We start from the raw sequence: 27,715 nt of genomic DNA, 5'->3' as shown, positions 1-27,715 counted from the left end.
TCTGGATGGAAGCAGTTTGTACGTCTCGGGTCGTTCTTCCCATTATGTCGATATCGTCAGAATAGGCCAGTAGTTGGGTAGACTTAAAGAGGATCGTGCCCCTTGAATTTACCTCAGCATCACGGATCAATGGATCACTTCCTCCAGGGCCAGATTAAAGAGGACGCATGATAGGGTATCCCCTGATCGTTTATGTCGAATGGTCTTGAGAGTGATCCTGCTGCTTTTATCTGGCCTCGCACATTGGTCAGGGTCAGCCTAGTCAGTCTTACCAATTTCGTAGGGATACCGAATTCTCTCATGGCCCTGTACAGTTTTTTCATGGCTATGCTTTCATAGGCAGCTTTAAAGTCGACGAAAATATGGTGCAACTGATGTCCATATTCCAACAGTTTTTCTATCGCTTGCCGCAGAGAGAAACTCCGATCCTGCTATCTTAGCTCAAGTAAATTCATTTTCCGCATTACCATTTGTTCCCTCTACAGAACAATCTCTTGTTTCCATATATGCTCTGGCTAAGCAGATCCTGTGCCGCTTGGCAATTGATAAAGTTAAGTTGTAGGAACTTTATTTCCGCATTACATTCTTAAACCATGGACAGTTGACGCTCCCTGTGACTTGATCGCAGTCATTACTATGCGAGCCTCGGCAGAGAAAGGCTGTCGGTCTGTTTGTTTGCCTGTCTGTCACACGCGAACTGTCATCGTCCACACATGCAGTGAGTAACATCTTTCTTCATTGTGTTTTAAGAGAGGGGGTGGGGGGAATTAAATAATAAATGAAATTAATTTAGTAATAATGGAAGTTATCGACTTAGTACTTGACGAAGCCGATATTAGTTTGGCATTAATTCTTAAGGGGCGGTTCGGAGGCTGGAAAGTTGACGGGGTGATCCTCAAAAACTACCAACCTGGAAAATTTGAAAAAAATCATCTGATGCCCAGGCCTCAAAATACCTTCAGCACTGATATCTGTTCAAATAAAATTAATAATAATACATTACTACATTTTTGGGAAGTTGGGTGGAAACGCTCCTTCATCTTTTATGCTAGAATCATAAAATTGCAATAATAATGGTATGGGCTATGTTATAGAGCTTGATACTACCAAGTTCGGTCAAAATCGAACTATTATTGTCAAAGTTATGGTAACTCCAAGTTGTATTTTATTTTTAATTAATTTATTCCAACTCAAAACACTGAATAAGAATATCACACTAAAGTGAGTAGTCTGACACGCTAAATATCTATAACATGCCTACATACATTGCAAGTTAGGTGCAAATGGGACAATTCTTACCGAAGAAACGCACAAAGCCTTTCATCCCTGAAGGGCCCGAGTTTCCGGTTTTCAACTTGTTGAGAATAATTTCCAAAATGAAACAGAACGCGTCGTCACCATTAAGGTATCAATATCTCAAAACTTTTTCGGCCAAGATATTTCTATTCTCTCTACAATCTACAATTTTAAAAGTACCTAAATTGACATTACTACAAAGGACTTTTTTTATTTCAGCGGACAAACGAAACTACAATACATTGGGGGATATGTGTGCCCCGATCATGCAGTGCTTATGATATTCAAATCTTCATGTCCGGTTTGCTGGACTATGAGACTAGTGTATCTGATAACAACTGCTACCATAAAGATGAATTCGAAATCTCCAAGGGGATGATTATCTACAGGTAAGAAGCTTAATTTATTGAATAGTAGCCGACCATAGCAAATGGGCTTATGATTACTAACGTTTGATGTTATTAAATGGAACAATCAATTAATATCAATGAATAGTTGGATTAGAATTAACCAGAAATAATTCGCCAAGCTAATGGAACTTTTATGCATATGAAGTTCTCCGAAGCCCGGAATTATCCAAGAAATATGTTTTCCTATCATTCACGCCCATGGGAATAAGTGAAGCAATATAGTATGCATCAGGTTACTGTCTACCTCCGTTTTCTTCATGAATAATTATTCCGCATTGAGGCATACTACGTAGATGCAGACAATGAGTGGTTCACAATTATGCGAATTAACTGTTTTTGCACGTATTTATACCTACGTTTGCTGGAACGCAAGGTCATGCAGAAAGTTCGACGTTAGTGCGAAAGCACTATATTTTTAAATTTATGCGAAAAATAGTTTGCAAAACTGTAAAATAAATTAAATTGCACCAACGTCGTGGATAAATGTAATATTCATTTTGTTTTGCACGCTAGGGTAATCTGGGACATTTATTCGGAATTGTTTATATTTTATGAAGTAAAGAAAGTGAATTAAAATGGTTAATATTTGGAAAACTTGCAAATGAAATCAAAAAGTTGAAAAGAAAGCCGATTAATATTGTAATCGATTTATTAGTAACTTAATAATAATTTTTGATTTTATAATCAACTGTGAAACTGTGATTTTAGTTAATTTATAGGTAAGAACCTAATCTTCCCCTCATGAGGGGTTAAAATTGAGTGTAGATACTTCGTCCAACGTGTGGAAGTAATTAACCATTATTAATTGGACCGAAAGAGGACTTTCGAAAAAGCCCGCCGCAAAATAGTAGAAGTCTGAGCTGAGGTGGCAAGTTATAAGAGAATGTATGCCTCACGAATATTACTGCGATCCAAACCTTAACTTCTTCGAGTACACTCCGATCTGGTTGGGAAAAGCAATAACACGGATTTGTCCATCTGAACACCTTACCAGTCCAACTTCAATAGCCAGGCCCTAAGTAGAGTATGGGGAAGCAATCTGGTGTCCTTGTGTCCTCCAATATAGTAGGATCGGGGCTTTCCACGGAGGAGAGTTTCTCTACAAGCTTTTGTCCTGTGGCATATCGATAAGAAATTGCTGGGGATTAGCCGAACTAAGGCAAGCCTTTTTTCTATTTGTTCGTTTTTCTAATACGAGCATTATTTTGGATTTTCAAGTATTTTGTTGGTGCATCCTTCAAACGGCACTTTGAGAAATAAATTGAATAGTCTGTTGTTGTTGTTCCAAAGATCGTACTGGTTTTCTACAAAGTGTGACGTATTCCGTCCTGGATATACTGATAATATGGTACCAACAGATTTTTTTTGTTCCGCTAGCAACATATACATCAGGCGATCTGTCGTTATGATTATACCTTGAATGGAACATAGCGCGTTATCCCCATCTACCCGTTATTACAACAGACATATGAATGGACAGATGGACAAACAGAACATTCATTAACTTACTGTGATTGAGTTGAGTTCAGTTTAAGAGGTAACCAATGCCCGGGGAGGTATCACCGCTGTAAATGCTTGAGGCCGAAACCTTGCCGTGGTGGAAGTCCCTGAGCAATATACGACGAAACTCCTTAGCAACGGGAGAATGAAAATTGGATGGATAGTATGCAGCGTGCGAATGCGGATATAGGTGTCTGGATTATGGACACACGTCAGCAGCTTCCAAGGAACCGGACAGGAGATGCGGCCAAGTAGGTTATCAAGCAAAGACCTGCAATGAAAGCGAGAGTTGCGTTCTCTGCAGGGATCATGGCGCGTCTAGTGAGAGCGTCTGGTGCGGGCTTGGGATGGTGTCTAATCTTCAGGGCGGAATTGGAGAGGGCTAGGGTGCGAATGGCATGATCCGCATTTTACAAATTAAGATGGACCGGAATGCAACCGCTTACCAATTGCTAGCACACTTCGCTCCGGACGTAAATGCTGATCTAGTGCTAATTAGCGAGCATTACCGAAACCCGCTCTCATAGCATCTCGACTTATCGGATACCGCTGCCATTTGGGATCGGGACGACGTTCAACTTCGTGTTCTTGCCAAAGGTCGGGGAAACGAGTTTGTCTGGATCCGGTGTTTAGGGAGACGATGCCAGACTTTCGGCGCCGGCTTGATGCTGTGGAGGATGCCGTTTCGAGCACTGAGGACAAATCCTGGTAGGCGGTGGTTTTAATCCAAGGGCCCTTGAATGGGGCATGCCTCAGTCAAACACCAGAGGGAAACGGATTCTGCAAATGGCGGCGAGAACCGGACTCTCGGTTTTAAAAACCGGATCCACGCTATCGTTTCGGTGCCCAGGTTGTGGAGGAAGCATTCCTGACATCACTTTTGAGTCGGAAAATCTGGCATCATCGATGGACGGGTGGCGAGTCCTAGAAGACTTCTCGCAAGTGATCACCAGTACATCGCGTTCGAAGTGGTTGACGCTATTTACCGGCGTGCACCAACGCGACGCTCCCCCTGCCTGTGGAATGTCGTGAGGGTTAACATCGGGAAGCTCTTGGAGCAGGCAGGACTGCGTTGTAGGGCGCTCCGGGGGTGGTAGTGTCACAGCTGACACCGTCGTAAATTAAGTGATGAACCTGACAACGACGGCGTGGGAGGCTTCCATGCCCCGGAGGAGCCCCCGGGTGCGACAAACGTCCTATGTACTGGTGGACGGCAGTAATTGCCGCCCTACGTAGGGAATATCATACGCTCCACCGTTTGGCGCAACATTTGTACGCAAACGAGAAGGAATGCGCGGTAAAGGCTCAGTCTAGATCAGCAAAAAGGAGACTCCGCAGCGCTATAAATAAAAGTAAAGCTCGCGGCTGGCAGGACCTTGTTAACGAGGTGAATCAGGACCCGTGGGGACTAGGTTGTAAGCTTGTCACCCGGAAAATCGGGGCTCTCCGGAGGCCCTGTATACCAAGTACCGACCAAATGGACCGCATTGTGCGGGCATTGCTCACCAGATATCCTGTACGGGTTGATGTCAATAGCGCGGAAAGGGTCGAGGAAGTTTACAAACTGGTGTTCCGCCAGCGGCCAGAATTTCTGCTTGAGGCGTTCAGCGCTTGCTTGAAGGAGGGCATTTTTCCTTGTCGCTGGAATGTAGTACTCAGAGGTGGTAGTGAGCAAGACGGGCGGCAACCCTGTCGGCCAAACCAAAACCAAGTGGCCGAGAAGAACCTCCATAGTGGTGGCACCGGGGGACGCTGTACTCACTTTGGCTTGCCGGCCGTGACGGAGTAAGCGAACGCTGCAAAGGCCTAATCAGGGCGATCAGACCCGAGTCTGCACGGGGACTCATCTGTAAAGAAGGGGTAAAAGAGACCCGGGGCTCCCGTCTGCATACCGACCGCTCTGTATGTTTGACACAGCGAGGAAAGTGCGCATCAGGAGTAGACTCGCCGAAGCGATCCGCGCTGCCGGGCACTTATCCCCAGGGCAGTTCGGGTTCAGAACAGGGAGATCCACAGTAGATGCTGTTATGGAGGTCATAGATGCGCTTCATCGAGCCGAGGTACGCAGCCCCCGATCTAGACAAATGGTGCTCCTCATAGTGCGTGATGTCAAAAATGCCTTCAATTCCGTAAGATGAACAGATATGCTAGGTACATTAGAAAACTCGTTTCACGTGCCAAGCTATCTTTTCCGGATATTGAGGCTTCCTATGATACTCTGCTGAGACTCGATATGCCCGAAGAGTCCCTTATGGTCGGTTATGCAGACGACTTTGCGGCACTTGTTGCCGGACGCAATGTTGAACAGGCGCAAACCAGACATATCATATTGATGCGGCGGGTAAGCGGATGGATGGCTGCTCACGGTTTCAGCCTTGCGCTGGAAAAAACCGAAGTAGTCGTCTTGACTAGAAGAGGAATCCTGACCCTGCGTCCCATATCGATCGGCGAATTGACTATAGAATCAAAACCAGCAGTTAAATACCTTGGTTTAATGCTCGACTCGAAGATGAGCTTCTTCGAGCAAATCAAAGCAGCGGCGGACAGGACTGTAGCTGGAGTCGCAACGTTGAGTCGGCTAATGGCGAATGTTGGGGGTCCTATATCTACTAGGAGACGTCTACTGATGGGATCAACGTAGTCGGTTCTGCCCTATGGTGCGGACGTATGGGCTGATGTCCTTGATAAGGAGATGCATCGTAAGCGCCTTGCTCAAGTGGAATCGTATTGCGCATTATGTTCGGGCTCTTCTTATTGCGAAGAAGTTTGAACTCGACCGGCGGAGGATCGAACAGTAAGGGTTCCTTCAATTGAAACTCCCTTCCTCCTCTTCCCTCCCGTTGATGAAAGGAATTCCCTGACTTGAAGGCTAGGAAGTAGTGTGAAGTAATGTGTCAAACGATTCCAGGTTAGTTCTCTGATGACAGGGAAGTGTTTAGGTGGTAGTCCGACAGCGTACTGTTGCGGGAGTCCAACACTCTGTAAGTAAACATATTCACCTACCCTACTCCCAAAAAAAAACTTTCTTGATGAGGTATCGAGATATACCTCCATGTATCCTACTGTTATCTTAGATATCTTGCTATTACCATGCAATGCTTTTATTTTTCAAAATTAAAAATTCAGTGAAAATCGTATGATTTAAAGACTGCGCGACAGGAAAGGCCATAATACAGAGCACGATGGTTAGGTTAGTTTGAAAGATTGCAGCAGCTTCAATCACCCAGACCTTTTATTGCATTCATTATACTATCCCCAAGAATCACCTATTCAATGGTTTCCTGCCTGCGGTCTTCAGAGGATTTTGCGAATCTGCGAAAGTTTTAACGAACAAAATTGTGCTGGTTTAGCTCAAGCCCTAATTTTTTTGTATGTGGTAATTCACGATAGTTAAGTGGTTAGAGTTCAAGATTGTCGTACGAATGGTCGCGGTTCAAACTTTACTGGTGGCAGTGGGATTTGTATCGTGATTTGACGTCGGATACCAGTCGACTCAGCTCTGAATGAGTACCTGAGTTAAATCAAGGCAATAATCCCTGGCGAATGTAATGCTGACCACATTGGCTCCAATCGGGTACCATAATCCTTTCGTGTACCGTTACGGTCTTGAATGAAATGCACTAACATACTTAAAGGCCCTGATCCAATTGGATTGTTGCGCAAACGGTTATTATCCGAGATGTCACAATTTTACCTAATACTAGCACTAAGTGCCAAGCATTTAGGCTCGGACGATCCTTTCTGGCTGGTAGTAGGTCAATGGGAGAATCCGTCGAGAACTCCCCGCAACATCAAGCACGTATGCATGGTTTGAACCAAACTGTGTGAGAGTCCCAGTAAGGAAACCCGTGAGGGATTTAGATACAATATCTGTAGGTGACAATATTATGGGAATTGCAATTACCCGCTCGAGACGCCAAATTTCAGTCACCAGTTTTCGCGGTGACCTTAAGTCGAAGACGTTCCCTAATGGTGACTGGGATTGTGTCACTACGTGTAATAAAGCGGTACTGATCTGCGACTCGCTGCACAGTCACGGGCACGAATTGCGGGAAACGCTCGACAAATGTTTGGCGGTAAGATGTTGTACCCGCCCCCGCCATTATTTGGTAGTAGGAGCGGATGATGAAGAGGTTCATTTCCTCAGTCCACTTCATTCGCTGCCTACGCGAACCTACTGAGGTATTCGCCACAGACTGTGGGAAAACAGCTGCAGCAGGCGGAGCAATGTTTCTGGTCGTCGTGGCTCCTAGACGTCGAACTGCCCCACGAATAGCGGTTTCGACGCCGTGCTGTCCATTACGGGACCTCGACCCAGCCACCAAGTCAGACGACTCCCGCCGGTTATCCGTATCGGACCTTAAATTTCTTCTTCTTCTCATATATGGATTTGCATTTTATACCTAACTGCCAGGTGTGGGGATAGCTTCCTCAGTGAGCAATCTGCAAGACTGCAAAGTTCCTGCACTTTCCTCACCTACCCCCTGAGACGCTGCGGTGGCGTACGGTCATTCAGACTGAAGCTATACCTCCCTCCTCCTTTCACAATCGGGCTTGGGACGGGCTACGGCGAAGTATATACATTATTATTATAATTCAGGGAGAAATGTCTTCTTCAGAATTTTCATGTACCATTTGACCTCTAGTTATTTCGAAAAGATTGCCGCTTGCCGGCAGCAATTTATATTTCTCCATTCAAGTGCACGAGTTGTTTATTTTGGTCGGCTTTTTTCTTTTCCTTTCAGGACTTCAACTCAGATCTACCTTCGCAACAAGTATTGCTGGTGGAATTATTACCAAATATGTCTAGGTGCTCCAAGCAAAACCGTCGGATCCTTATCCCGAGAGTTGTTAGCTCGATATTAGTTTCTGTAGCCCCGGTCAGAGCCCTGGTGCTAGGGAAAAAAAGCTACAAATAAAATTTGGAGGTCTATCATTTAAGTGCATTATGAAGACTTTGCCGAACTATGGTCGAACCTCTCTGACTCAACATAAATAGTCAGCGAGTCCCATAACTATCGCTGGCAATTAGCACAAACTGAGTCTATTCTGGAGTGGCAAAAGTGGTTTACGTGAGGGCACTGGACTTTCAGAACAATTTGCGATGTTCCAAAGCAGATTAAACGATGACACGGAGAGGTTTGCTGCCACCTAAAGCAGTCCTAAGCGGATATGTCGGGTATTTCGCATACCTGCACCGCTGCAGGACCGATGTGTGAGATGTTTATGGAGGGTGTTGTATATATTTGCTTTAAAATGTCCAAGCTTTGTCACGTGCATACCTTCGGGTGGGTGAAGGCAATGTTCAATGTGCTGAGAAAGTTGGAGCTTTGTAGGAAGGTAATAAATAATAACACGAACTTAGTGAGGAAAAGTGTCACATAATCGTGTGATCGGATCCAACGTTAGAAATCTTTCCGCCTTCTAACTACTAAACAATATGCAGACAGACAGACAAATCTTAACGATCATCCCCTTCTTGCACCCTCAAGGAAAGATCTCGGGTTTCCAAGATTTTCGTACGCGTGGAACCTCACCGGATGTAATACGGTTAAAAACCATGGTGAAGTATTCATTCCACCTCTTTAGCTGCTTGTCGACGAGGATGAGAGGTCAACTGTTAACGTCCTTCACAGGACCATCGAAAGATTTGCGGCCACATGCAAGCTCTTTCGTGATATGATATACTGTTCTGAAATCTACGGCAGCACCAATGCAACAATAAATCGGGATTTCGTACGGTATCGGAGCTCGAGAGTGTCACGGTCGCCATCGCTGGTAGCATTACAGCTTTTGATCGCTTCTGCTGCATTATTACAGTCTTTGATCGCTTCTGCTCATCGATCCGCCACAATTCCACCGTCGGCTAGACTTTATTCCACATTCATCTGGATCTTATGACTCCCTTTTAGGACGTGGCCGATGACCTGTGTAGCACACGAGAAAGAGCGTCTTTGATGGCAGCCCAACGCTATCGATATTCTCAGGCCGGTTACCTAGTATATCTGCCATTTGATCAGCAGCTCTCCTACTTTTGAGCGATAGCTGAATCATATACGCGGCCGATGGTGAAGTTGGTAGGTCGTAGACCTCCAATCCTGCGAAAAGTGGTGGACGCAACACACAACCGAACGTAAGCGAACACAAGATGTTGATTTCTTTTGAGGTCGATGTCAACACCGCATTTGTTACGTACTTCCAGAAGACAACTCCTAACTCTACTGCTGTGGGGTTCCAAGTAACCTTACTGTAGGCTTTGCTCGAATACTGTGCCACCAATGACGAGGCGGTGAAAGTAGCAGAAATCGAACGAACGAACCTGCCGTCATTATCGTTGCAGTTGTCCAGACGTCGGTGCTTGCCCATCAGATGTCAGGAAAAGGTGTTGTCAGAATCCAAATTGCCGTTCAGATCACCCATCATGATCAGAATATCACCTTTAGGAAGCCTCCCTTGAACTGCATATAATTAGTTAGTCCAGAGTCGCACAATCTTACTTCGATTAGGTCCAGAATGTCCAGCTTGGAATCCCCGCTCAAATTGGAGAAAGCGAGAATTCTAAGGACTCCCGCTGTCGTTGTCGAAGATTTACTTTTAAGTGAAGCCTTTCGCCTCCACATAACTTCTCTACCAAAACCGGCATTGCGGTGGTTCCGCCTAGTTTTTTTTTGCAGATTCTGAGTTCATTTTCAATAGTTCTTCTTCGTGTGGTAGGCGGCTGGTTTTTTTATTTCCTTTCCATTTCAGTTGTCGATTTAGATAATATCTTGATATGTTGTTTGCTGGCATTCCTCGAGCCTCCTAAGGCCGTGATAAACAATGACAAATCCTACTCTACTCTACTCTGGTTCTTTTGTAATTAATTGTGGAATGTTTAGATGGCTAACGCAAGAAAGCGCGATCAACATAGGTTGAAATTTATGAGCTGGAAAAGAGGGGTCTAACCAACCTGCTAATGTAACGTTTTCCATAGTAATGATAATCCAATAGTAGGAGAAGAAGAAAAAAGAAGGTTATTGAAATTTGAGTACTGTCCTAAATAACCAAATGCATCTAGGATCCCCAGTTTAAGAGAAAATTGCAGCGGTATATGTTGGACATTTGGGGATCAGGGATGTAACTGTGGAATTAAGGATGATGATGCAGTCTAACGTCAGATGTTTTCCAAAAAGTGGAAGCTTTACTCGTATGGTGTTTGCCAATATATATAAGGGAGTATATGCAGTCTCATACTGGAACATTAAGGTTTGATTGGTAGATCTATAGTATTGAAACGCAAGGTGTCTCCAATATTCACTCCGCGCTTCCCGCTGCCGTGTCTAGTTGCAGGGATGGGAAAGTTGTGGTCCACTAGGTTTAACATGACATGCTGTAGAAAAGTTAATTTACAATGTGACATTTTGCTGTTTGACCGCGAAGAAATAAAAGTTATTAACGTCGTTTGTCCGAAAATTTTAAAAATGCTGGGCCGGCATATTGTTGAAAAAGACAAATTTACAGCCAAGTATTAGTGTTAGGTGTCTACTTTCAATATTCTGTACACATTTGCCTAATTTATATGTTTTTTGGTTATTTTTCAGTTGTGTAATTCTCTGTTTCGCGTTGATGGTAATTTTTTGCACGATATATGATATGTACCTGCTATCAAGACGCTCAATATGCAAGTTGTCTCCCAGAGGATCTTTCGAAATGGCAGTGAAATCATTCTCCGCTATTGGTAGGTTTTATTTTTCCATAACGAAATTTTGGTAGAATAAATTAATTTTTTTTTTAATTTTTAATAATTTTCTAAACTTTACAGAAAATCTGAAAAAGCTGGTACAGAAGAGTAACGACCAAATGGGCTTGAGCGCAATAAATGGAGTAAAGGCTCTTTCCATGCTATTCATCATCTGCGGCCATGCATTGCTATTCATCATTGGAGGACCCGTCCTTAATTCAGATTTTTTCGCTCGCGATATCAAACGTGTCCAAAATGGATTCCTCTTGAACTCGCCGCTTTTCGTGGACACATTTCTGCTACTGAGCGGATTTTTGTTTTGTCGAATTTTGCTAAAAGAGCTGGAAAATAGAAATGGAAAGATAAACCCCATTATCCTTTACGTAGTTCGATACATTCGGTTGACACCAGCTTATTTGGCTGTCATTGCATTTTATATAACTTGGTTACCATATATCGGATCAGGTCCTCTGTGGAAAGGAAGGATGCTTATGGAACAGGAACGATGTGAGTCATCTTGGTGGCTAAATATACTTTACGTGAATAATTATTTCGGAACAGATAAATTGGTGAGTGGTTTTTATTAAATTGAATATCTAAACTGAAATATTTTTTAAAAGTTTTTGGAGATACTAATCTTTTGTTTAATATTTCAGTGCATGTTCCAATCCTGGTACTTATCTACGGATACTCAGCTGTTCATTTTCGCACCGTGCGTTATCTATTTACTTTGGAAGAAGAGAAACTTCGGCATTCATTTTCTGTCCTTCCTTGTGATTGTTGCTTCGATCTTTCCTTTTGCCATCACATATGTAATGGATTGGGACCCTACCCTTCTCGGATTCGCAGAGTAAGTAGCCAATGGGTTTTTCAGTGATTTGTTTTACTTTATATCTAGATTGATTGTTTAATTAGAGGATTGTATTGGAAGTCGTAGGGAATGACTAGGTAGGGCATTTCCACTTAAATTCATATGAATTGGTTTGTGATTAGCAGCAGAGTTTCTGAAGTGGCTAAATCTCTAAAACTTCAATTTGATAAATTCAATAAGGTGTTCCAAAAGAAAATTACTATTACCTTAAAAAGGAGTAAAAAGGGATCAAGAAAAAGAGTTTCGAGTATCGTGATCTGATCAACTATTCTTAGTAAAATGGTTGCTTGATGAATGATGGGAATTTAACATGGATATGCACCAGTTCTCTGTAAGCTTCGCACGGGCTTATGACAGTCTGGATCGTAAGATACTATATAAAATAATGTTCTTTTTGATATCCCACTGAATGGATGACGAAATCGACCATAGAATCCCAGGTTAAGATCCATGGAGGGTTGAAACTGAGCTTCAGCATAAACCGGGGTTTGCAAGTTGAAGTGGACAGGCCACGGGGAGTGGATATACAATGCAACAATCCCAAAGCGAATGTTGAAGGGTACGACTAAAGAAAAAAACACGACCAAGATCGGAGAATATGATATGTTAGAGCAGGCTGCTGTAGGATTCTTGGCTGTCGTACGGAAGGTGGCCGTTCAAATCTCACTAGTGGCAGTGGGATCTGCATCGTGATTTGACGGCGGATACTAGTCAACTCAGCTGGGAATGAGTATCTAAGTCAAATCTGGGTAATAATCTCGGACGAGCGCAATGCTGACCACATTGCCTCCTATAGGGTACTGTGATCCTCTAGTGCACCGTTATAGTCTTGAATGAAGTGCTCCAACACACTTCAAGGCTCTGAACTAATATGGATTGTCGCGCCAACGATTATTATTATTATCAATACATTCTGCAGGTCACGGCGTGATTTAGCCTCTTGCACTATTGATGATAGTAATGAATATGCTGGAAGGGGTGAAAGGAAAATACTAACCAATGTGGTAATACATACTAAAATACGAGTGTCGCGTTTAGTTTTGTTTTTGTCATATTTAGAATCTATGTATCTTGAAGTGTAAAAATTGTGACAGTGATGTGAAGTTTTTGAAAGGAATAAGGTCGACCTCGGCTTGTCGAAAAACTTCTATAATATAATGTCAATTATAAACGACCCTTTCTAGCATCTTTCCTGCGTGTCTATAAGGCAAATCTAGCGATATATTTATGGATTTCATCTTTGCATATTCGGCTTCGGTAGGAAATTAACTAGTCCGACCTGATCTTAACAGCGAGCTTACGACTTCTACGCTGTCGCAACGGAAGTTCGCGGTTCAATTCCCACTGGTGGCAGGCAAACTTATATCGTAACTGGATGTCGGATATCAGTCGACTCAGTTGTGAATAAGTACTTGAGTCAATCAGGGTAATACTAATAGGATTGTCGCGCTAACGATTATTATTCTTTTCAAGTTATCACAATCTCGGAAGATACCGGATTTTACCTAATACCACCACTGAATCTTAAATATTTGAGCACGACCGATCTTACTTACTTGGTGGCTTTGGTGGTGATGACCGATAGTAGGTTGGTGGGAGGATCTGAGAAGAATTTGCCGCAGCATCGAGCGCGTTTGCCGAATTGTTTATTTCCGCACAGTTTAAACCAGACTATGTGAAAGTCCCAGGACATCAGAGGAAGCTGTGAGGGGGATAGCAACAACAACAATGGCTGCCGGAGACAATTCTGGTGTTTACCATGCATTGTCTTCGACTTCCATTTATCGATCCGCTACTGGTCTAGCTTCACCAAACTCAGAGGATTGAAAGATCGATTCATTCTTCAAATTAAATGGAGTCAGCCCGAAATCTGCCTTACAAGCGGCCTCATGCTTACTTGTAAACACAAAACCTTATTAAAATCGGTTTACTGTATGTCTGTCTGTCCGTCTGTCTGTCTGTCCGTCACACGCATTTTTCTCGGAGACGGTTATAGCAATTGACACGAAATTTGGTAGAAAGGTGGGAACTGTGAACACTCACGCATACAGTGAATTACATCCTTTTACGTCGAATTTAAGGGGGGGTCCCCATACATGCAAAAGGGGGGTGTAAAATTTTTTTTCATCAAATATAGTCGTGTGGGGTATCAAATTAAAGGTCTCGATTAGTACTTTTCAAAGCCGATCTTAGTTTTGACATTTGTTGGAAGGGTGGGGAGCACGGGGAGTTGAAAGTGATTACCTCTTTAAGGGGGCCATTCTCAGAAACTACCAAACCGAAAAATCTGTGGAGGCTGCCACTATATGGTGCCTGGGCTCCGAAATACCTTCCATGCCGATATCTGTTTAAATAAAGTTAATAATAGTATATTACTACAATTTTTTGTAATTGGTTAGAAACCCCCTTAAGTTCATCCTAGTACCATGAAATTTTGCAGTGATATAGGCTATAATATAAAGCATGATCTTACCAAGTTTGGTGGAAATCGCACTATTACTAACAAAGTTATAATACCTCAAATTTGTTGCTTCTTTGAAAATTGAAGACTATGAATGTCAACATCACCCGAAAGTGGATACTCTCACATAATATATGGATATATTACGTGCTACGTACTAAGAAATACACAAAACCTTTTGTACCTAAAGTGTCCAGCTTCCGGTTTCCCGACTTGTTATTCTTCTCCGAGATAATTTCAGTACGAGCTCCTTCACATCACCACCAGTCTGCCTCGGCAATTGTTTCAATATGGAAGTTAAAAATGTCTACTATTCACACCAGTGATCGGTAACAACATACTTCTTTATGCCGTCTATGTACATCAAGTTGAATTTGGCACGTAAACCATATTTAATTTGCAAAACCATGTCTTCAAGCTTTATTCAGTAGTCATGAGGGAGATTCAGTGCCATACAAAATCAAAAAGGGCTCAACGAGTCTCCTTGGACAATGACTTTCAGTATGCGGATAGACTCTGAGTTGATAGTACCCTCAGATGAGCTCACAGACAGGGGGTGACAAGGTCTCGATTTGCCTGTCCCGAAATTATTGAACCAACGATAAGTTGCTCATTGCAGCCCCTTGATCTGGTTTGGCAGGTTTTCCTGGCTCCTCGGACAGAAAGTTGTTGGTCTCAGAGTGCGTATGGACCCCTCTACTTATGATAGACGTTTCTAGAGGGTTGATAAGTATGTGATCAGCGCTTTGTCTGCAGAAACCCGTACTGTGTCTGATGCCTAGATTTCACCGCGTTACGGAAGCTCAACTAGCTATTCGTACCTTCCTTTTCGGTAGTGCATTTTATGTCTAACTGCCAAGTATGATGTAATCTGCAGGATTACAAAGTTCGGAGTACGTTGTCTCCGCGGGTGTCCCACAGGACTCTGTACTGGGCCCACTACTGTAGAACATTATGTAAAATGATGCACTTAACCTTCCGGTTCCGGAGGAGGCCACGGTGGTGGGTTACGCCGATGATATAGCACTGGTTGTGGTCGCAAAGCATCTCGAGGATGCTGACTTGTACTCTAGCGAAGCAATTAGTATTGTTAAGGCTTGGTTAGAGAGTGCTGGACTGACACTCGCGGAGGAAAAGACGGGAGCGGTTCTCATCACTAAGCGCCGGAAAAGAAATTACGCCTGCATTCGAATCGGGAATCATACCATCACTTCCAAGCCGGCCATCAAATACTCACCGGCCATGGAGGATACCGTCAATACCTGTACAGGTTTAAATTGGACACCTCGCCTAATTTCCCAAACTGCGACGGGGTCCCAGAAGACCCAGCGCACGTATTCTTTCAGTGTCCTAGGTTCGTGGAAGAAAGGAGGAACCTAGAGGAAACTCTAGGTGAAGTGTCCGGAGAATGGTAGCTTGCCAGGAAGACTGGGATGCGGCTATCCTACCGCATAAGACGCTGACCCGGGCTACCAGTGGACTAAAGCTATCTCTCCTTATTTCACAACTGGGCTTGGACCTCTATTAGGGAGGACAACTAAGTCGGGCGTCTTATTATCCTTTATAATCCGGCTATCCCTTTTAAATTCCTTTTTAATTACCGCAAGTATAGTCATCCCCTTTATGGGGGGGGAAACAGCGCCATCACTAGATTGAAAAGAAGATTCAGGCAGGTCAGCTATTCTGTTCGCCTCCTTATCTTCTCATCTCCCTCCGCACAAAGTTCTTTAAAGTATTCCAGGTTGCTGGTGGATATAGCTCCCTTAAGGTTATCTCGAAAATTAATGTATGCCTCCTCTTTCTCCCCGAATTGATTTTTCCCTAGATTGCTACTAGAGTCTTCTTAACTGAAAGTATGTTATTTCTTTGTTTCTCCAACGCTTTGGCCGCTAACTGGTGACGATTCGGCACCATGAAATGGTATTGTCCCATGTTTTTCCTATGCATCTCACCTTTTCTTGAGTCGCATTATCTGGATCACGGCGTTTCAATAGCATCTATACGAAAGCATCCCTTTTAGACGCCAACCGTTATTTTTCGATCCCCAGTCGCGTACGTGCAACGCCGCATGGACCATTTGCGATCTACAGGGAAATTTCTTAATCGCCACGAATGAACCAGACCATCCTCCAGGCTAATATTGTACTCAAATATATTAAACAGACTATTGAGTCCTAATCTGTGCCCCGAAAAATGGATGCATATCCGACGCTAGAAAGCACGAAGTTTGGCTACGCACAAGCGTCAAGCAAAATATCGTCGCTGGTGTTAAGAGTTCGACAGTTACTATGATTTTAGAGTTTCGATTTCTTGCATCCGAATCCAAGACATCTAATAATTTCTCATCGTTAGACTTGGTGTATCATATCAGTTGTATATAAACATCCCAACTTTTTTACTCTGATGAATCTGACTTCCTGAAACTCCATCCTTTCTTGGATGGTTTGATTTGCATAGTCGCGTTTAACCACCTTGCCAGTTGTATTTTGCGCTTCAATTAGGCTTCACTTCGACTCCTTTGTCATAAGTGGTTTGTGAGAGTATGCCCTGCACTGCTTCACAATGGTTGAGGTTGATTTCCATCAGCCTTATTTCTTCATTATCCTTAATATTAGTCACTTCCTGTAGCCTGCGGCATGCTTACACTTGATGCTTTCTTTCCTTTTGCAAAGATACACTCAGGTTCAGCTGCGCATTCCTTGAACATGCAACCTTTTTATCTTCATTTTCTGCATCTTTTGACCTATCGCAAATAGTGGTGTAAATTACCGCTATGGGACGAAAATCAAGACTTCCAAAGCAGCACTTGAAGGACGAGTGCCTTCTAAGTCGGCAAGTGACCCAGTCTATTTTCACTTTACCAACTGTCAGCAGTTTTTTAGTGTTATCAATTTTTCCCGTAGTGCTAATATCGTCAGTGTAGACCTGGATTTGGATTTGAAGAGTGATAGTTCCATCGGCTCCGCGAATTATGATTTTTAAGTCGGACTGTTCTGTTTCTTCTATTCTTGGTTGTTGCACTATTTATCCGTCGTTTTCAGGTGACGGGACCTCCAAATCGCCGATGTTCTGGTTGTTGACCAGTTCATCAGAATACTCAACCCTTCGCTTCAATATGCCCATTCTGTCAGTTTCATCCTACTGACTTGTTTGTGCTTCTGTGCCAGTTGCGGTTGCTCCCTGCCCTGCTCGAGTTTATATACTTGCTGGTTCTCCCAGAGTATTTCATTACTGCATGGAGTTGGTGATAGGCCTCTGCATTCTCCCGTTCCGTTGCTAGTTTACATTCATTGTCGAACCAGCCGTTCCGACTTTTCTTGTGGCTGGGGCTAAGTACATTTGCGACCGTATCAATCATAACGCTGGATTCACTGGATGAATAATAATAATAATAATAATAATAATAATGATTAGCGGAGCAATCCATATTGGATCAGGGCCTGGAAGTGTGTTAGAGCACTTCATTCAAGACCGTAACGGTACACCACAGTAGACTGTAGGAGGCAATGTGGTCAGCATTGCGCTCGCCCAAGATTATTACCCTGATTTGACTCAGGTACTCATTCACAGCTGAGTCGACTGGTATCCGACGTCAAATCACGATCCGTACGAGGGCCTTGTGTTCTAACCACTCAGCTATCCGGACCTGGACACTGGATGAATGCTATAGTATATGGTGTAGTGGTTCTTCTCCAGAAAACGAGCCCTGCTGAGGAGCATTTGCAGGGAGTGCACATTCCATGAGAAAATGCGCAAATTGTTAGTTCGTTTTAGTTACCGGGTTTGTTGTTCTGTAGTCAGTCCAGGCAGCGTGGCTTTTCCGTTTAGGGTTGTCTCGCCTAGTTAGCTCTCATTATGGATGAATAGTTGGAACAATTTTTCCTGCTTTCATCCTTCATTAAAAAAAACTCTCAACGACCTCCATGTGGAGATGGAGATGGGTTTGACAGTACAGATTTTGGTTCAGCAGGCGCTATCCAGGTTTTATGCTCCATTGTTGGTACCAATCCAAATTTCGGTTTGGGACCTATACTTCCACTGAAAATTGGGGTTTCCAGTTCAATTCCTGCAGTATCTCCCTACTAGGTAAACTTTTCCTACTGTGAACTGTGAAGTATCTTTTCGTAATCCTACAATGCGTGTTGTCATGAGCGATATATTCATTAGAGACACCACTTTCGCAAGACTACATGTAGTATTAGACGCAATGGTAGCCAAGTAACTCATTACCAAGGTACTGCAGTCGAGAGATATCGATATATTGATGATCAGGAACCTACTTGCCCACTTCTAAAAGCCACCGCCACTGCAGTTGCAAGCACTGGCACAGCAAGTTTCAATATTGTTTTTTCCTCCATAAAGGTTTTCGGTTCTGGGCATCCTCATATTGTGTGTTTTCCCCCCACCTGCTTTGCCTGGGCATACACATGCCCATGTTTCACGAAGGTGTCTATCTGCTCTTCTGACTGCCACGCGCATTTTCCTTGAAAAGAGTTACACCTATTGGAGATTGACATATACAGGCTACTAAATTCCATGCAATCACTGAAAGACATGCCTTTGAGTGGAGTTTAAGGAGGAGTTCCCATACATGTGAAGAGCAGCCGTAATTATGAAGGTGCCTTTCTATCTATGCCTGAAAATTAATCTCATGTCGATTTTTGTTCAAATGGATTTAATAATACTCTATTGTTATATTTTCGAATTTTAATAGAAAGCCTCCTTAAATTTATTCTAAGAGTACAAACCAAATAACGTTCGGCATAATCAAAGGCATATTATTGGGGGAACGGGTTTGACGGGAATCGTTGTATATTTCGTGTGAGCTTAGAAGCTTAGAATGTTAGTAGCATAGTACAGAAAATTGGGTACACTTGAAGCGCTGTGTTTCCAAATTCTGACATGTTTGACTTCAGATCATGCATATGAGCTGCAGCGTCCGTTCTGGTAAACACGATTTGTTAGAATGGCTTAATGAAGCGACCCCTGGTGCATATACCCTTCATTGCCAAAGAAAAAATATATTATTTAGATATGCAATCATATGTACATTAACGCAAACAAACAGCTTTATTCACTAAATTAAATAGCAAATGTATCTCTTTTGGCCTCGCAACTTTAGACACCCCCATTTAACAGTTGAGAATTTCAAACTACAAATCTGTTCGTCCAACGTATGATGATATATTCTCTCACGTGTATGAAGGCTTCATCCACAAGTTCAAAAGACTGTGAACCACTAAAAAAAGTAACGTTTAAAACTAATTTTTTTTCTCTTTTTTAGTGAAGTTTCTGACATTTCAACGAATAAATATTTTGTGGAGACCTACATCAAAACTCACATGCGGGCCACTGCATATGTATTTGGACTGCTTACAGGCTTCTTACTACATTATGTCCAAGAGAAAAAAATAGTCATACCCAAGGCAGCGGTCATAAGTCTATGGATTTTCTCGACAATAGTTGGGTTGATGTCCATGTTCTCGATTACATTTTTCTTCCTGGGCCCATTCACCAGTTTGGAAAGTGCCCTTTATGCAGGACTACATCGCCTTGGATGGAGCTTTTTTACTGGCTGGCTTGTGATTAGTGTAGCAACAGATAACGCGGGTTTTCTGAAATCATTCTTATCGTCCAGTATCTTCAATCCTTTGAGCCGGCTTACATACTGCGCCTATTTGTCCAACGGAATAGTTGAGTTGTACCAACTTGGAACACTCAGAGCACCAGTGTATATGAGCCATATAAGGCTGGTAAGTTTCAGATAAATTTATTATGATTCAATTCACTCGCGAAGGCTTAAGACACGAATTTAATTATTTCATTTCAGCTTGGTGAGGTAACAGCCCACAATGCGCTCACATTCCTAGTGGCAATTCTGCTTTGCCTCCTATTTGAATCGCCCATTCATGGAATAGAGAAAATATTACTCCGGCATAACCTCCAAAGAAGGCTCACGAACCAGCAGAAAGAGGATAGATCTCCCAGCACATCAGACGAAATAGCGTAACCCAGCACCCTATCGTTCTAATGTTGACTATTTGTAAATAAACCACGTGAAGCAAGTGATAGTATTAAGTTAGGATTACTACTTTGATACCACGAGCTACTCCATGGCATCAACGCATTCGTACAATATGAGTTGCCTTTTTATGAAAATAATCTTGTAATGACGACAGCAAAGACTTTAGTTTTAAGAAGTTTTGTAAATTTATTTATTGTGAAATTTTTTAAGGGATTTTGTATTACTTTTCATTTCATGTATATTAAAAGGTTACTAGTAAAGGAAAAACAATAAATGGATAAAATTCCACTCGATAACAATGATAACAACAATAGTTTTCTTTAACAGCCTAACTTTCGTTTCACTCCCATCTACCTCTAACTCTATAAGTTGGGTAAGCTTGCTCCAATCCAACTGGTCTTCGAATAACTTCATCCGATTCGGAAATGTCGTCCTCTTCTTCGTCTTCCTCGTTTTCGTCTTCATAACTATGTCCTACTCCATTATTGATTTCATCTGAGTCTTCTATGTGCTGTGAATCGCTACTAGAATCGTGTGCATCTAAATCGCTGCAAAAGATATTTGGTGTCAATAGATTGTTTAATTAGGTTAAAAGAAATGACAAATAAATTCTCCGTATTGAATCATAAGATCAACTGGTAGGACGTAACGATATATTATAAAACCAGTGGAATGGACACAAGATTTTGGCTACAGGTCTTATTGTCAACTATCAAAAATCGAATTCCTTAATTATGAGGTTGCAATTAAAATTATTCCTGGTCTTCATATTGTTACTTTGAAGATATTTTTTTGTATTTTATCGTTTTCAGTTTGGATTTCAGATATGCGATTTTAATAAACAAAGCCTTGAAAGTGGTATATTTTATCCTCGATGATGAATCTAAAAAACTCGAACAATGTTTAATTTGAGAACAAGGTTCATTTTAGTTAATCCATAATGAATTGTATATAAATATATACGCCGTTTAGATGCTATAGACCCCGAAAGAGCAATGCCCAACCGCTAATACATGCAGAGTCTGCTCGTCCCATTGAGGACTTCAAATAATTATTTACCTAGGAAGGAAAGGAAGTGCCTGAGGGTTTCTCCAAACTCTTAATACCATACTTCGACAATACCAATTGTAAATTATGCCTCGTGGAAATCGCGATAACCTGGTACGCAGTTGTGCGCGTCGGGCTGAAAATCTTTTGCGATTCAGTCTTGTTGTAGGCGGGCCAGATCTTTCCCGACCAATCGTAAGTGATAAACTTTCGCCGTTACAGTCGCCGACGGGCTGAGTCTCCCTGCCTCCTCATTCTCTCCAATGTTTCCATGACCAGGAAACTAGAGCCAGCTAGGGATGTAGAAAACATAGATGGCCGCCTAGCTGCCAGTCAGGACGAAAGTCCACTACAAAATTCCTCATGAGTATTGGCTTGTGTGTTGTGTGGTTGTTAAGAATGCTCGGAGTTCCTGAGGTAGGAAGTTATTAAGGACATAGAGTTTCGCTGCTAAACATGCAAACTAACGGTGACTGATAAAACTGCAAGATACAATATATTCAATATTGTGATGCAGGAGAAAAAGGTGTAGGTAGGTGTAGAAGGCTCTAAAAGCCTTCTTAATATTCTTTAGTCTTCAATTGAGCTTAGAATCTAGGATCACCTCAGGTACTTTACATTGGAAAGGAAGAAAGTAGAAATCTCTCCCCATTTAGTCGCGGGAGGTGGAATTTAAATACCCTTGCCTTGATGATAAATAGCAGTTCCATTTTGGATGGATTTTTGCTCCTCATCCCATTCATAACGGAGGAGAACAGCCCGGACACGAGTATCACCAAGTCATCAGTATACAATACCATCTTCACCCCGTTTCCGTTCAGTATCCTTAGAAGTTCTTTAAACATTACCAACCAGAACACCGGAGAGATGGTGTTATCCTGGGACGTCCCTATCACACAGCTTTAGTTAATTGGCTACTAAGACAGATACTATCCATTATATAAAAAAAACCCCTCGAATTCTATTGTGGTTAGAGCATCCTCGATGACTTTAGCAGCTACGTATATGCAGAAAGGCAGGTAGGCTAGGGGATGTTGTATGTAGTGTATAGAACGCTCAACCGTGCTTATTACTTTTTGAAGAGCGGTTCCTGTGAATTTGCCCTTGAGCTTGGCATGTTGGGATTTTGTGAAAGATGACCCCGCTATGATCATTCTTAAGTGGGTGCTCAAAAGGGGTCTTTAACAGGAAAAGCGTGATGCGGATTGGCCGAAGGATCTTCGCTGACTTATGGCCTCGCTTCCCGCTTTCGGTATGAAAACCATCCGCTCACGTTTCCATGAGTGTGGCCGCTTCTTGGCAGTCCAAGTGGTCAGTCAACTTATAATTCTACGGCGAAGAATAGTACTATAGTTTTACTTCGTGTGGACGGAATATTCCATGAGGCTTTATATTGGACGGATACTATACTATGATATATATACTGTGGAAATCTGTGAAGACTACTGAATTCATTATAAAATTTATTAGAAGTAAGAAGAGAGTCAACTGAGTACTAGAGAATTCACAACTCTGTGTGAATAAACGAAAGACCAGACAAGACCAGGGGGATTTAAATAATATTTCGTCGTTCACAACCAGCAATGACGGAAAAATAAAGTCATTAAATAAGAATTTTAATTGGTTTTTAAATAACTGAAGTTGGCTTCCGCGAAAGATAGTTTAATGCAAAATAAAACCTTTTGAAAGTCGGTTTACTGCAGGTTTCTCTGTCACACCTAGCGGAATTGTTGCACTTAAATTATTTCCTGCTTTTTGTAAGGTGATCGAAATTTTGATCTGACAGTTTCCAAATTTTAAAACGCCAACAACAGCTCGGATCCTGACCCCGCAGCAACGGTTTTTGGCTACTGCTGGTAGAGAACGGTTTATGATTAGTTTCTGGAATGTGCAACAGTTCTTCGATCACTTTATTGAGGAGCTCCAGACTGCTCGCTTCTCCCGATTTGAGTGAAAATTCTAGCGATATAACGTAAGCTGGGTATTCTGGGTCTGAGCGAAGTGACTGTTGACTGCAAGATTATCGTCCAGGTTAAGCGCTTCGCACTTACGGAGATTTCCCATATAGGGAGGAAGCTAACGGTTTTCTAAAGATCACATTATAATCGTGATGGGTGATCTGAATGTCAAAATGGGCTCTAGCAGCACTTTGCTTGTACATATGACGGGAAGCCATAGTTTTCATGACCGTATATTTCCGTAACTTGATGACACGTAATTGATGACACACTGTTTAAGCAAAGTCAATTGGGCTTCGACTGACCATTACGTTATAAGACGTGATTGCTGGGGTCACTCAGTGAAGTGTAGATAGATTCATGTGGAATATAGCTCTGTGGAAGGTCTCTTTCTTCTACTTCACGAAGCTAGTGCCGAAGAACATCCCCTCCCCCTCAATTCAGGGTATTATGTTATATGACATAATGACATAAACCATACCCGTTGGATAGTTTTTAGATTGTATTCGAATGACGCCTCCTTAAAATCTGGTCGGCTCAGTGAGTTAGCTTGGTCTCACTGTGCTACTGAGAGCTATCACACGGCAGACCTCCTAACCTTTATACTCACGGGAATCGAATGAGTGAGCAAATTAATAAAAAAGAAAGTTAAGAACAAATAAATGGGACCCTATACTGCTCATAATCAGGCGGAGGCACATTTTCACAATACTGACGATCATGTAACTACACTCAAAGTGGAGGTAGTTGGGAAGACAGGCAGTGAAGCTAAACATAACATTGGCCTACTGTAAAGATTGAAATCCCCTTCATCAGAAGGGACGAATCAGCAAAGTTATATCCGGCGGCAGTATATCAGACGCCGAGAAGGAGAGAGGGGTCAGTGAGGCAGGCTCTAAGTTGCTTTTGCGCTATCTCAAAGAAGGCCTCGAACCGAAAGACGCCTTTAAGGAAGCTCACCACAGACCTAAACCTTCAACCGCGGAACCGGCTAAGAAGAAGCGAAAATCAGAACCCAAGAAGGAAGAAATTCCGGCTTCTTAATTGCTCTGGATAAACGTCTTCATATTCAGTTTTGGAGAGTCTTTAGAAGCAAGGTGTAGGCCGAAGGCAAACTCCTCACCACCTGGGTAGATGGTCCATTCCTGCGGGATATACAACGTCGTAACTGCCTCATCAACTATATATTTAGTAACATCCTCTTGCAAGTTATGCACGAGGAGAAACGAAGGATGGATGCTTTGGAGGACACATGAGGTGGAACGCCTACCGAAGTGGAGCTTCTGCCCAGGCGTGGGCGTTGGAAGACAAGGTAGATGACAGCAAGGCACAGGGTAAGATTTTACCTCGACACTGGAGAAGAGCTCTAAGTATTACTAGAGACAATGACCTCCAGTAAGATAGTCCAGGATAACATTCATTGTGCAAAACTACATCTGCAATTTAAAATATATATAACTTGCAGAGCTCCTGACTGACGACTTTGCGTCTGCCCAAGTATCATTAGAAGCCGGGGAAGGAAATAGGGAGGCAGTCGTTGCACCGTCCTACTTGCTAGTGGAGGTCGCCCGATCCCACCGGAATTAGTCATTAGGCTGGTGAAGTTCGACGAAAGGAAGGCGTTGCAGTCCCAGAATAAGGACTGGCTTTGGCTAGCTTTCTGCGAACAATTTTACGAAGTTTAGGGAAGGCCTCCTAAAAATGGCAACCGTAACGATATTGATGGGATTTCTGTAGCTTTTACTGCTTCATCATTAGTCGCACGTTGTGCGTGCACAGAGATCGCCATAGGGTCAGTTGAGTTCAAACTGAGATTTACCACTTTGGGATTAGTAGTAGATTTAGGAGTTGTCTTTTAGATATGCATAACAAAAGAGGCGTTGACATCAGCCTCGAAAGGGAACACATCTGGTACTCGTTTACCTTCGTTTGCGTGTTGCATTCACCACGTCACTCTGCGTGTTGGAAAGCTGCAACTCACCAAACTCAACATTGCCCGTTGATCCAACTGCAGCTCGATATGCTGCTTTATCCGAAGGACCTGGAGGATGAATCATGACATCTTTCTTCAAACACCCCGATTCCGATGATAACACCTGTTTACCCCCTCAGGGGGTCATGGATCTTGTCTAAATGGCTCTTAGTTTGGAAAGAGAGGCAAGCAGAATTCGACTGAAGTTACACACCGACAAAACCAAGGTTCTCAGCCTGATGGATCATCACACTCTCCCTATGTGCATTAACGGACAGAGTATCAAAGGCCTTGACCAATTTGTATATCTAGGAAGTGTGGTTTCTGTTTACAGTGGCATCAAAATGGGCGTTGACCGACGCATTAACAGTACTAGATCCCCTTTCGATGCTTTGTCTAAAATCTAGAAATTTAGTTCTCTCAACACGAAGATCAACGTGATGATACTATTTCAAACAACGAAGTTGGTCGGCACATAGGCCATTGGAGGCTGTAGAGTCAATGCATAGAAAGGCGAAAATTGTATTGTTAGTTACGCCATGTAGTGGAACCCACTCTCCCACGATGGTCGCCCCAAGAAAACTGAATCGCAAGCTAGTTCAACTGGTAGACATTAGAGTACATGCTAAGGAACTTAAAGGAGAAACAGAGGTCAAATATTTGGCAATTACACAAGACTAAAAACTACTCTGGAAGACGCATGTTCGGAACGTATATCGACAAGCTAGAAGGGCTTGAATGATTTGTAGGTCCATAGGAGGAAGGAACTTGGAAACGTTGATTATAGACTGCATGCTAAGGTCAATTATTGGGGCGGAAGTCTAGGCAGATAGAAGTTAACTAAGCACAATAGCCAGGGAGCTCCATGAACTTGAAAGAGTGTGCGTGCATTACTAGGACAATGAGTACATGATCAGTGGTATCTCTGCTGGTCCTTCTGGGACTTTCTTTCTAGGCGGTATCTCAAACTGCTGACACTGAGGGAATGAGGGTTTTTGTGCGTCCTGTCATCGAGCTACATTAGCTTGAGACAGTAATAAATTAAAAGGTTCGTTGGCTTTTCACAGTACGAGCTGAACACTCTGTTTAGGGACAAATGTGTCACTTCTTGTTTGAAAAGTTACAGTCGAAGTGCCCGAGGAGGTGAAAAGAAAAAAGTTTATAACCGATGCACCTTTTAAGGATAGGGTAAACACAAATATGTCTCATTACAGCTTGTAGATATACTGAAGATATGTCGTAGGAATGTGTAAAGATGCGCTGGTTGTCCGTAAAATGCAAAATTAAGCAATCTTGTATTATCACGATTAAATGTTTTCAGGCCGTGATTTTGGTGGGAATTTAGTTTTTAATGATTAAAATAAGAGTAATGGAGCTGAACGTGCTGCAAGAAAGACCTAATTTTGTGCAGTAGTTGACAGGAAAATGACCTCGAAATATATTACCTTTCTGTTCTCCAGCTTTCTTCAGGTACTTCATTGGAGCTTCTCCATTCAAAATCCACACTACCATTTACATTTTCAACTCTACTAAATTTCACACGATTCGGAATATCTTCGACATTAGATTCCGAATCCTCTCCTAGCGTTTCATCCTTTTGCTTTTCTGAGTTAACCTCGTCATTATCGTGATAGTTTTGTCGTATTCCATGACTACTGTTGAAATCACTAAATTTCCTGTTTCGTGTGTCCTGCGTATCGTCGACCCAAGGTAATCTGTGCTCTACCGGAATATCTTCGATTGCTTCAACTGGTAATTTGTTCGGTGGGAATTCAAATTCTATGAGAATTTTCCGAATGTTCTGCATGGGAAAGTCGAAGAGCATGGCGATTATGGTAGAGGCTGCAATTATGATTGTAATTTCTTGGAAATTAATCTGTGGAGTATTCAAGGAAAATGGGTTAAAAAATGCCAAAATGGGGCCGAAAAATTAACTTACCAAATCAGAAATAGTGAAAGTTGTAAGCTCCTTCGTTACACCCACTGAGTAGATGAGAACCACATAGGTCACCATTTGCATGGGGTATGCTATTTTGCTCAAGAAATGGATGATTTGGGATGATAGTATTGACTGAAGCCATTCTGGAGCATTGTTCGTATGCGAAATAAATGTCACCCAAGCTAAAGTGCAGGACAACAACAGTGGCGCCCATGAGGCGTACGGAGCCATGACAGCAGGTTCATAGATAAAGTCCACTTGCACACTTGGTGATGGATACCAGAAGCACCACACTATGCACCACAGTGCTGTCATGGTTCCCGTCCACTGTGCGATCTTGGAAAGCCTGAATGAACCATTTATAGACTTCAGCAGGATACCCATCCCAATTCCGGACACGTACGCGGTTGCACGTTGTAAAGGTGATGAGTAGACAAAATTTGCCGTTCGATAAAATTGACTTACACTAGAAGACACGGTTTTTAATAATAAAGTTCTACATCTGAAATGTTGTTA

The 27,715-nt window shown here is 42.5% G+C and overlaps 2 protein-coding genes across 2 annotated transcripts in view; one reads left to right on the top strand and one right to left on the bottom strand.

Annotated features, from left to right (window-relative positions):
* LOC119657174 (nose resistant to fluoxetine protein 6-like) overlaps positions 1-20,343 on the top strand; it is a 100,262-nt gene extending 79,919 nt beyond the window's left edge. Inside the window, exons 3-8 of the mRNA XM_038063961.1 lie at positions 1,516-1,685; positions 10,787-10,923; positions 11,008-11,495; positions 11,583-11,776; positions 19,543-20,011; positions 20,089-20,343. Of these exons, the coding sequence (XP_037919889.1) occupies positions 1,516-1,685; positions 10,787-10,923; positions 11,008-11,495; positions 11,583-11,776; positions 19,543-20,011; positions 20,089-20,268 (1,638 nt within the window). The 3' untranslated portion in view covers positions 20,269-20,343. The remainder of the gene's footprint in view (positions 1-1,515; positions 1,686-10,786; positions 10,924-11,007; positions 11,496-11,582; positions 11,777-19,542; positions 20,012-20,088) is intronic.
* A 250-nt stretch (positions 20,344-20,593) lies between these two features.
* Positions 20,594-27,715, bottom strand: part of LOC119657173 (nose resistant to fluoxetine protein 6-like) — a 32,342-nt gene continuing 25,220 nt past the window's right edge. The window contains exons 9-11 of the mRNA XM_038063960.1: positions 27,200-27,665; positions 26,706-27,136; positions 20,594-20,831 (exon numbers count right to left, since the gene is read on the bottom strand). Coding sequence (XP_037919888.1) covers positions 20,624-20,831; positions 26,706-27,136; positions 27,200-27,665 — 1,105 coding nt within the window. The 3' untranslated portion in view covers positions 20,594-20,623. The remainder of the gene's footprint in view (positions 20,832-26,705; positions 27,137-27,199; positions 27,666-27,715) is intronic.

This window comes from Hermetia illucens, chromosome 5 (genome assembly GCF_905115235.1).
Source record: "Hermetia illucens chromosome 5, iHerIll2.2.curated.20191125, whole genome shotgun sequence".
Taxonomy (NCBI): Eukaryota; Metazoa; Arthropoda; class Insecta; order Diptera; family Stratiomyidae; genus Hermetia; species Hermetia illucens.
The sequence above is the reverse complement of the archived record's forward strand: the minus strand, read 5'-3'. Positions and strand labels throughout refer to the sequence as shown.